At 36.6% G+C, this 12,431-nt stretch overlaps 1 protein-coding gene across 3 annotated transcripts in view; it reads right to left on the bottom strand.

The window, feature by feature from the left end:
* LOC131802141 (protein-tyrosine sulfotransferase-like) overlaps positions 1-12,431 on the bottom strand; it is a 64,637-nt gene that overhangs the window by 13,393 nt on the left and 38,813 nt on the right. For all 3 annotated transcript variants that reach the window (XM_059121602.1, XM_059121601.1, XM_059121603.1), the window contains exon 4: positions 35-275. In XM_059121602.1, coding sequence (XP_058977585.1) covers positions 35-275 — 241 coding nt within the window. The remainder of the gene's footprint in view (positions 1-34; positions 276-12,431) is intronic.

The raw sequence follows: 12,431 nt of genomic DNA, 5'->3' as shown, positions 1-12,431 counted from the left end.
TCAAAAGAAATCTGTAAATGACTTTTGGACTTACATTTGGAAAGAGCTCTATCACATATGTGCCCATTTTTAGGGTGAGCGGATCCTTGTTGCAAAGTCTTGGAGCTGGATCGCCATGCTTGGCAATGATTTCCAAACAAAATTGAGCAATTGCACTGTTCATGACTTCTTTGGTAATGCCAGCTTCTACCAGCCGCAGTGATTCCTTTTCGGACTTGAGCCAGTGAGAGCGAAGCTGCAATATTCTTGGTATAACTCTGGTTTCTTGACCGCATCTAAAGTAATAATAAAAATAAATACTTATTAGATGGGAAGGGAACTGTAAAAAATTATGTCTAAGTAGCGATGGCGTATGAATAATTATGGGCATAAAATATGTTTATCATACGCAGCCGTCCACTTTTCGTCCAGTCAAAATAGACACAACGGATGTCTCAAATAGAATACAACTTTTAAAATAAAAAAAAAATAAAACACAGATATTAAAAAAATCCTGAAACTTTATTATATCGTAAAGTAGGCAGAATGAGGTTATGTATGCAACAAGATATGCTGCAGTCGGTCGCCGCTGCTTTGCTGGCACACACTCGATTTTTTATAAGACTTTCAATGACGGTTTTGCATATATGCTGTGTTTTTTTATTAATACAGCATCGTTGTCGGCCTATTCGCATAAACCATCGACTTCAAGAAACCCCAAAAGAAAAAATTCTAAATGTGTTAAATCGCACGATTTAGGCGCCCAATTCTGGTCCAAAACGTGAAATAACACGACCGGGAAATGAGTGATGCAGCAATTGGACTGTTTCTCTGCTGTATGATATGCTTTATGATATGTGGCGCCCTCTTGTTGAAACCACATGCCCTCCGCATTAATTTCTTCAATTCTAGGCATGAAAAAAACTGATAATTATTTTAAGATTGTGTTCCTTTACAAATAATGTTAGATGGCACAAATTGCGGCATAACATAATTTTGATGGAGAGTTAAGCAAATAAAGTCTTAAAAGTCCCGATCGATCATCAATGTATAAAAAAATATTGGTGATAGAAAAGAGGCTTGTAAACAAAAGGCTTAGCCTCATGATGAGAAATGGATACAAGACCTAAACTTCTACTCGAATGCGAAAACATAAATCGTACTTAAATTGGCCAGAAGACATTAGTGGTTGCACAACACAAAAACACACCATCACGATTTAACTTTATCAAAAAAAAAAAAAAAAAACAAGAAGTTGCATCATAAGTTCATCATCAGGTTTTGTATGAATCTTTCGATTGTCCATAAAACTCAGGTTTCAATTTGATATAAGTAGAATATTACATTTCATAGCCACAATCTCAACCGGCAACAGCTGCTATAATAAAAATTCAACGATAATCATTAAAATTGCCCTCTAATAAAAACAAAACTAGCTCCTTCAAAACATTTTTCCAGCTCCAGTCGCGAAATGCAAACAATTAATGTAAACCATTTTGGCCACCGCTGATGATGATTGGTGGATCCTTCCGAAACCTCGGTGTTCCCTACCTTACCCACTTTTACTAATAAACAAACGTTGTTTTAATAAAAACAACAATAATAGGATTAAGACTGACTATTTTGCAACAACAAAATAGTACGGGATCCCGAACAAACATGCCAACACTGTTCCATCACCACTTTATCCATGTAACTAGCCTACATAACATACTTCCTCGAATCCTTTTGCACTGACGGCAGATACAAGAAAATAGTTTCATTTTATAATTAATTTTAAGTTTTTTAACAAACCTTCAAACACATTAGGCTTCTTTAGACTTTATATAGTTATAGGCTATTAATTTTCCATATCCTTAAAGCCAATTTGCCTGGAGGCCACATTAAAGACTACCAAGTCAAAGTTTCAAATAATTTTAAACTTTTTTCTTATTTTTGCAAACTAACGTTTAATGCCAAACCGCGCGCTCCCGACAAAAGGAATTATTGGAAAATGAAATCAAGTGAAGCGCAAAACACCAACATATTGGCTGCTCTAGCAATGATAGTAGTGTGGAGCGGCGCGGCGCGGCGCGGCGCGGTGTCGTGTGGGACAAACAGGAGGCTGGGAATTAAACGCGCATCTTCACAATAACGGTAAACATTGGTGGCTTCTAACGTTTGCTTTCATTGTGAAATTATTTCCCAGAAAAGAATTTTCTATCTTGGGAACAATAGACCTTAAACAAGCATTCGCGTGGGAATATGGCCATGGAGCAGACGTTTCTCTGCCACACAATGCAACACGAACGCCAGGCAGGATGATGCTGACTGGCGATGCCGGAGAACGAAAGAAAGAAGCGCGAAAGACAGCAAATAAACACAAACATGAACAAGGCTCACTCACTGGTGGCAGTACAACATCAGCTGCTGAAATAGAAATAAGCCATTTCCGTCGTCGCAGCTGCCTCGCCAAATCCTCACCGCGCTTGGTCCCCTAATCGCACTCATATTCAGTGATTACAACAGAGAGCAAATACCGTACCTTGGCAAGCAAATATCTAGTAATGCCTAATGCAAAACAAGTCTATTCATTCATTCATCCATTCCTTCTTTCTTTCATGCGGGCCAAAGATGTAGATGATGGCACGTAGCAGAAGGAAAAAAACATGAAATGAGCCTAAGATGAAAACTGAAAAAAACTGAATTACAACTCAACTCACACAACAGCAAAAATGAAAAATCTTTTCAGTTGGAAAAGGCTCAGCAGCTGAGCTCAATGTGTTTGGATTTTCCTGCTGCGGCTGATGCTGTCACTCACACCTGCACACAATTGTCATAAAAGAGACAAACACAAAAACAAATGCAAATATATTGGTATAATCTGTGTGGGCTCTACAGAAAGCATGTCATAATTTCAGATGACCTGGGTATTATCAATATCAGGAGAGTTTACTTTATATAAAGAAAGGCCGATGGCGCTATGCCGATGTAAAATGGAACACATTTCTTTTGGACTTCTATCCAAAAAAAGTGACTTTTGTGTGAGGAATAGTTAATGCATTTTTTTAGTTTTGTGTGGGAAATACGTTAAGAAGTATTTACATTAGATATATTGTTGGTAAAAAAGTTTAGATACACAAAGTTTGAGAAAAATCACAAATAATTATTCGGAATTTTGGCTCTTTGTGTGGGTAGACCTCCCCATATATTATATTATCTATTATATGACCTAAGAAAAATTTAGATATTAAGATACAAAGTTGGAAGGAAATATAGTAAAGTATTTCTTTGAACGATTTTGGAAAGATTTTGCTCATCGCCGACCTGATGAGGATTGGTGGCTCTTTCCGAAAACTAGGCATTCCCTGCCTTACCCCCGCCCCGATAAACATTACCACCATTCTCGACTAATAAAAACAACAATAATGGGATCAACACTGACTATTTTGCAGCAACAAAGTACTACGATATCCTGCAGAAACATGCCAAGATTGTTCTTTAAATTATCTCTTTGAAAATTTGAAACGATTTTGTCCATCCCCGAGCCCGATCTAAGTTTGATAGAAATATTACGATATAACAATTGTATACCTTTATTCCGAATAGGCATATTTTGAATATATCAAATGATGTATATCCCTGTAGCCACATGGTAGAGGGTATAAAAAAACTACCGAATTCCAATAAATAAACTTCAACACCCTTTTACAAACCACTCATTTATTCCAATGTCATAGGTAATATTTTCAGATTTTTCTTTAATTCTACATTTATTTTAAATTATTTCAAATGTAAGTTAGATAAAAATGAGCTCGAGTTCGTCAGAGGCCGAAATATCGAAAATAATAAATAAATAAGGTCCGTCGAAAAATATCGTTGCATTCCCTATGTTAAGCCTTTGTAAACAAATTTCCAGCCAGATTTAGGCTATACGGAAGATACATATGCCCAGGTGCTGCGATTGCTCTCATTCGGCAGATATTTCATGACTTTCATAGGATGACCGATAATACCAAGAATAGGCCGACATCAAAATGTCAAGTACAATATTTTTAAAGTAACAATGTAGTGTATGAAGATGATAAATATAAGTACAACAGACATACATACAACAAATGCTATTGCCCTGAAAGGCTTCTTTCATCCTGTTGTACAATATGTACAGCACATGTTACATTCCCATCCATAATATACAGACCCTTAACGTAAGTATATCATCCCGACGTCATGGTATTTATTCAACTTTAGAACAGAGAATGACACTTTTATTGGATTTTTTTTTTGTTTAAATATAAACACAAGCTCACACATCACTTGTTTGCAAACACATAACTTCATATACATGCAAATGTACTTAAATACACATATGCACATCTGTATATACTTATGATATCTTCATATAAGTGTACAAATATTTGGCATAAAACAATATGACATCTCACATAAGAGCATTCGACATTCGCTTTTATTAGATTTGCAATCCGTCCGTCTATTTATTTACACACTTTTGTTTTAGCATTGATGCTTTTCAAGTTGTTACTCAGTTCTGTTCCGTTGAAGGGGCTCTCACATTTAAAGTGCTTAAAAGAAAATTAACAAAAATATTTATCTAAATTAAAGCTACACAGTAAGACGAAGAAAAATCGGAAATGGAAATATTTGAGATCTAATAAATCTATATGATAAACTTTACCTCGGTCAGAATGGCAGGGAAAAATTAGAATAATATTCAAACTGCTGTAAAAAACAGTATCCTTGCACAAATATTCGTTTAAAAATCCATTTAAAAGACATTTCACGGAACACTTTTAAAAGTTTTCCTAATTAAACAGATATTGGCATTTATTTATAGAACCAGCCTAATAAACTTAAACACATGTGTGCGTATGTGTGCGTACGAATGATTTCCACATTAATTTCTGGAGTCGTAACTCTTTTTGTGACACTATTAAGAGTTTATGTTTGTTTAGATTTTACACCTCCCCCCTCTGATTTTTCCCTTCCGTCATGTAACGCAGCCGAGTGTGTTTTCCTGTTATCCAAAGACATCCACAGTTTTTAAAATATATATGAACCATCTTTTATGCAGATATTATATACATAGATATTTATATGCATGTATGTTTGTAAGTACTGTTCTGCTGTGTAGGAATTAATGCGTACAATATATTTACTAGGGTGTCCTGTAAATGTCTACATATACACAAATATGTTCAAAAATAGGATATTGTAGTGCCAAATATATGTCATCAAGTAGATTTTTTTTTCAGATGTAACGAAATCACAACAATATCGTTAACAATGTTAAGTGATTTAAAATGCTTGGACAATATTAAAAAAAACTGGAAATGTTTATGGAATAAAGAATTTGCAGGATTCAAGTAGTTAATATTAATATTAGTTAATAATACCAAACATTTCATCAAATTTGCTCAATTTAAAATGTATAAAGGTGCTTATTTGTACGAAAATGGCCAAATTTAGTACTTGCGTAATGTTAGTTAGGAGTATTAAAATAGTGCTGAAATGATTGAAATATGGTCACTTCACCCGGACGTTGAAGCATTCAAATCTCTCCCTACATCTGTGCATCTCAAGAATTAACATGAAATAATTTCAGGACAACCTGATATGAAACCACTTTATTGTGTATACGTATATTTGTATATGCATGTATGCGAGCATTTTTGTTCTTGACTCATTTCTATGGAATTGTTGTTAGGTTTCTGGGACACAGTGAGCGCCAAGCGCCAAGCATCAGCAGCAGCAGATGATGATAATATGACTTCCTTTGAGCCTCCATTACAAAGTAAAATATTGTTCCATGAATGGCTGGCATGTGCTTTGTGGTCTAAGCAAGAGCTCTTCTGTCCTATTTCTTGGCTTGGAGATGCTGTGCATTGCCTGTTGTGGATTTCTATGGTTACTACTCACATTCACACAAGGATAACTCCATTTGTATGGGTGGGTGGTGGAGGCTTTCCCTCAAGCCGTGAACAATGAGAGTATACGAATGCAACGACAACTATTTAACATTCAAAGGCGTACATGAAACGCCAGCAAAGGTGGGAGCAAAGTGTAGCGGTGGCGGTGCGGACATAGATGAAGTGTCTCTTTGCTTTCTGCAGCTGCTGCCTCTGCTATTTTGTATTGTTGTTTCTGAACATTAAACAGACAATTCACTTTGATTAATTCCCGGGCGCAATACTCCTATCAAATTGCATCCAGCCAGCCCCCATGGAATCAATTCCACAACAGCTGGCAATTTCTGCCGGCACACTGCTGGTTAGGCACTTGTAAAGGCATCTGAAGAGCGTTTAAGGATTAATTGCCATTGTGTCGGTTATTCCTCTGTCTGGTTCCTGGAAGAGTATGGATGTTATGTTAGCAGCATATCGGCTGGCAAAGGCTGCATCGATGTATATAGGTTGGCTCCAACGCGCATAGTTGGTCTTTTATTTGATTCACGGGCTGAGTCCCAACAAACGGACAATGCATGGCACTTTTGCAACGCAAATACCTCACACCGGTTGTACTGCCCACTCTGTGATATGACACATTTCAAATGGACTTTCCTGCATGGACTGTCGGACGGGGTGACATGTATGGGGGCTCCACAGGAAATGACCAAACAATTCGAATTGTTTTTCTTTCGTCCCCATTTTCCATATTCAGAAACTTTCTTTGCCTTTTTACTGCGGTTATGCTTAACTTTTACATGTGGTCTCCACACATAACTTGTGGGTCATTCGAAGTAACCCTGGGATTGGAATGGGCCCCCATTCTGCATCAACATGGATCATATGCAAGCCTCTCTCTGCTGCACACCATCCAAGCCCATAAATGTTGATCTATAATTTTTACTTCCCATTAAAATGTCATGGTTATGGCTGACTGCAGCTACTCGCCACCACCATAGCTGTTGGAATGGGAGAAAGGACAACGGGAGAAGAACGATAATCGTTGTCACTGCCTTAGGGGTAGTAGTAGTAGCAACAATCAATTTAAGCCATGCAATGGATGCGATTGTCATAAGAAAATAAAAAAGCTACTCACTTTTTCTACATTCTGGCCTATTACAAAGCGATTTTTTCAACTTCTGCTTCTCCTCCTAAAAATAAAGCAAACTACCCGTTGCCATTGTTGCTGGTGTTGGATTAGAGTTCTTTGCTGGTGGATTCGCATTGTTGGGACAAAAAGCAAAAATGCCATGGCTGCTTTAACATCTACGGAGCAGAAAAAGGGAATCCTTTGCTCGGTTAAGTCGCAGCAGTCATGAACACAATTTCGGGAATTTGCCGTAATAAACTTGGAATGAACAGCGCAAATCTCCTCTCTGATGACTGTAAATATCAATTCGTTTGTTTCACAATTGAAAAAGTCAACTGCACCCATACAGACACAAAAACGCGAGCGCACACACACACATACAGAAAATAATTCATTGTAATGGACGACTTTTTTTTTTGATTCATTTTGCCAATGAAAACAACGACCTTCCATTTTGGCAAAGTGATTAAATTGGATTGAAACGAGCGGCTGATGTTTTTGCTGGGTGCCACAATTTTATTTCAATCAGATACATTCGATTAAAGTAATGCCCTTTTTGTTGCAGTGGAGATAAATTCATATTCCTTCTTAATTCCTCACAGTAGCAAAACTAAGAAAAAAAAAATTCAAAATTTAGCCAAATGTTTCTTTTACAATTTTAAACATTTTATCCGAAAGTGAGGTAAAAGTACTAGGCACTAAGTAACACATTTTATAACAGTTGTAACAGAATACAATGATCGTAGAGGTCAAATTCATTATAATTACCAAGATAAAATGTGGTGTTACTTCCCCGTAAGAAACGCTATTGGTGAATAACTACTGACTTACTATTGACTTTGTCACTAGTACTACTGACCACCGTCGGTCTGGCCGATTTGGTCCAAACTTGGTACATCGGAATATTATTATAAACTTGGATCGAGTTCGGAGATGGGCAATATCGGTCTACTCCTTCTGGGACCTCCCCCACAAAAGGTCCAAATTTTCAAAGAAAATATATTACTGCACAGAAAGGGAAAGGAGAATCCGATTTTGCTCTCAACTTTCCAAATCTTAATATTTCCACCATCAGTGCTAGGTCTGGTGTGAAAATGCACAATATCAATCCATCAGTGCTAGGTCTGGTGTGAAAATGCACAATATCAATCCATTCCTAAGGGTCAAAATTTTGGATAATTATAACTTTTATAAAATGTGATGTACGAGTCCGCTTGTCTTCAAATTACACACATCACAATATTTTGATTAACCTAGGTTATGAAGATACTGGTACCTCTCCCACAAAGGTTCAACATTTTGAATATCCATGAACGTCATAAAACGCGAAATTAACATGCAGACTTGGCATATCTCAACATTTCTATCAACACAAGATCTGTTATAAAAACAGTAAGGAAAGCTCAAAAGTCGGGCGGGGCCGACTATATGATACCCTACACCACTATGCATATTTAGTAGAGCTCTCGTAAAAAGGTTTATACAGGGCATTTCAGAGCTCTATGAGATATTTGGTACAAAATCAAAATCTATCTAATTCTATCGTGCATTTTACGAACTATAACTATCTGTGAACCGGGTTTCCCCAAATTTGACGTATTAGCTTCTAGACTGAATTCGGTCTTATGTACGAAAATTCAGGTGATTTGGGCTGATATTGACCATTTAGTGCACATTTAACCCGAAATCGGATGAAGATATATATGGGAGCTATGTCCAAATCTGAACCGATTTCGATAAAATTTAAAACAGCTATTCATGTGCTCCATCTAATACCTGGTACCAAATATCACGGTTGTGGAGTGAATATTACGAATGTAAAGGTCTAAAACACTAAATCAGATGAAACATATATATGGTTGCTATATCTAAATCTGAACCGATTTTCACTAAATTTGATATACTTGCTTCTAGGCTGAATTTGACTTATATCGGCCATTTGGTGCACAATTAACCCGAAATCGGATGAAGATATATATGGGAGCTATATCCAAATCTGAACCGATTTCGATAAAATTACAAACAGCTATTTCTGGGCTGTATCTTATATCTGGTACCAAATATCATTCTTGTGGAGTGCATATTACGAATGTGAGAGGCTTAAACACCAAATCGGATAAAACATATATATGGGAGCTATAGCTGTCTCTGAACCGATTTTCTACAAATTTGTTGTATTTGCTTTAAGGCTAATCTCGGTCACATATGCCAAAATTCGGGCCATTTGGGCTGATATTGGCCATTTGGTGGTCAATTAACCCGAAATCGGATGAAGATATATATGGGAGCTATATCCAAATCTAAACCGATTTCGATAAAATTTAAAACAGCTATTTCTGTGCTCCATCTAATACCTGGTACCAAATATCACGGTTGTGGAGTGCATAGTAGGAATGTGAGGAACTTCAAGATCAAATCGGATGAAAGATATATATGGGAGCTATAACTATATCTGAACCGATTTTCTCCAAATTTGATATACTTGCTTCTAGGCCGAACTCGGTTGGGTGTGCCAAAATTCAGGTAATTTGGACTGATAGTGGACATTTGGTGCACATTTAACCCGAAATCGGATGAAGATATATATGGGAGCTATATCTAAATTTGATCCGATTCTCACCAAATTCAATAGGGTTCGTCCTTGGGCCAAAAAAAATATTGTTTGGAAAATTTCATCTCAATCGGACAATAAATGCGACCTGCATTTTGTTCACAAGAATACATGGACAGACGGACGGACGGACGGACAGACGGACAGACATGCATAAATCGACTCAGAAAGTGATTCTATGAAGGTTCTCAAAAGTAACTATGGGTCTATCTCGTTTCCTTCTCCATGTTACAAACAAATGCACAAAGACATAATACCCTTACCACTATGTGGTGTAGGGTATAAAAATAGTAGAGATAGGACCATTCCTCCTGATACCTTCCCCACAAAGGGTAAAAAATTTGAATTATACAATCCGAAATAAACTTCCGGTTCTATTAATATTTCACACATCCCATTATTTTTACTTAAACAAAATCAGTACATGAAGCTGATAAAGCGCGAAATTAACATCCGATTCCATTCAGACTTGATACATCCCAATATTTCATTAACACAAGACCTGCTATAAAGATGATAGAGATCGGACTCTTCTGATACTTCCCCCACATACGGTTTCAGATTTTGACAAACAAAACGCTCTAAGAAAACGAAATAAAAATTCAAATCTCTTCGAATTTCACACATACAATTTTTGCTAACACATGATCTGTTGTGAAAATGATATATATCTGCGAATCCCTTCTGGTATCTCACCCACAAAGGGTCACAATTTTCAATACTTTTATCTGTCATAACTTGCGACACAAGTAAGGGATTCTTAACAACTTACGATATGTAAATATTTCTCCCAATCAAAAACCTGGGATGAATATGGAATTTATATTTTCGCATAAAATTGGATATGAATGTTAGATTTTCTTGTAATTTTGTTCATAGCAATATTTTTATCTGTATTAGATGAATTATGAAAGTGTTGGCCGATGGAATAGTTCAAATTCGAAAAATTGTCGATATATTATCGAACGAACTCGAAAACTGTGCATTGAAGTTCGAAGGACCTATAATAGGTAATGAGAAAACAGTTCTTTAATTTTGTCATTGATGTTAGATTGGTTGGAACTGCTGAATGGTGAGACATGGGAGACATATGTTCATTAAAAAACAAATTAGAAAGCGTCAGTGAGATTTTTGGGAAACTACCAGAAAGACAAGTCCCAGATACACACTAGATATATGGCTGGTCTATTAATATGCACGAAGTTATATTGAATGTCTTGCACCGGGTTTCGTCAAAAGACATCAATGGTCTAAAAAAGTTTTTTCGATAAGTTACATTTTGGTCGTATCAAATAATATATACTTTCTGTAGACATATGTACATATATAAAGGTGTACATATGTATGAATGTTGGGTTTGGTCTCATTAGCTTCCATTCTTTAGCTGGCTAATAAGCTGATGACACAGAGCATGTTATGACCGCCCACCTTCAAAACAATAAATATGTAAAATGTGTGTTTTGGAGTCTCACTTTAATATGATTTTAGAATAAATTATTTGCAATTGTTTAAGTATACATATATAAATCGGAATACAATTATAATATAATATTCGAGTATTCGATTTAAAAATGCATTTGTATGTTTTGCACCAATAAATTGAATTTCATTTAAATCGGGTGAATTGAAGAAAAAAATATTTTATTATAAATAGAAATACAAATAAATGACCACACACATACATACATAATTAGCTCCGGATACAGCAGTAACAAAAAGTCTGTGTGTGCGTGTGTGCGCGTGAATGGAAGCGTGGTTATACAGCTGTCTAATAAACGATTACCAACATGCGACAGTGATTTAATTAGTCTTGCACAGAGATATGGCCCTTTCAATATTTTCGGGATTTGTTCGTGTTTTTTGTGAGAGTATTTGTGTTACTGTTGTGTCTCTCTGTCTGTCTATGTCCACCATTCATTCATTCATTAGAGCGCTTAACGACCATTGATAACGCTGCTAATGACAATCGGGATGGTAGTGTTAGTCAGTTGGTTGGCAACACATCTTCTCAATGGCTGTTGACTGCTGATAAAAATTAAACAGATAACTTACGGCGAATGTACATGTATGTGTGTTAGTGTAGAAGTATATGTATGTCTGTGTGTGATTGTTTTACAAACGGACAGTTATCGGATGCCTGTTTATGTGTTTGTTTTCCAGTGCTTTTTGTTGGCCCAATGCCCAGAGTTTGTAGCGAAGCCCTCCTTTCTCTTCGTTGCCAAAAACCATTTCGTCACCAAAAAACCAAAAAAAAAAAAATCCAACAACACCAAAATAAATACAATACATAAAATAAAACAAAGCAAAAATCCAACAACAGAAACAGCAAAGCAACAACACGTTTAGAGTGTGTGTATTGTTCTATGGATTTTGTGCACTCATACATAAATCCCCACTCACACTCGCACACATACTCATGCATGGACAAATACGTTTGCCCCTCTTTTGGTTGGTTCGTGGTGGCCATGTCCGTGTTATTACTGGGCGATGTAGGGTCTCTGAAGATTGAAATGCTAGCGGCTGTAATGGCGCTTACGTATGAATGTGAGTGAGAAATGAAAGTACGGCACACAAAACAAAATTGTTGGTGTGGCGTTTGTGTGCCTCCTCTCGCCCTCGCCCTTACTCTATCTATCCCCCTGATTTTTTTTGGTGTTTTTCATTTAATACCCATTTCGTTGTACATGCCATTCAGCAAACCAACAAACGAGCGTCTTAATTAAAAGAGAGGGAAACATAATGAAGTCATGGCATGCATTTAAAGAGCGGTTTTACGTCGCCATACACATACCAGAGAACGCTCACAGCT

The sequence above is a fragment of the Musca domestica genome, unplaced genomic scaffold (assembly GCF_030504385.1).
Source record: "Musca domestica strain aabys unplaced genomic scaffold, Musca_domestica.polishedcontigs.V.1.1 2, whole genome shotgun sequence".
NCBI lineage: Eukaryota > Metazoa > Arthropoda > Insecta > Diptera > Muscidae > Musca > Musca domestica.
The sequence above is the reverse complement of the archived record's forward strand: the minus strand, read 5'-3'. Positions and strand labels throughout refer to the sequence as shown.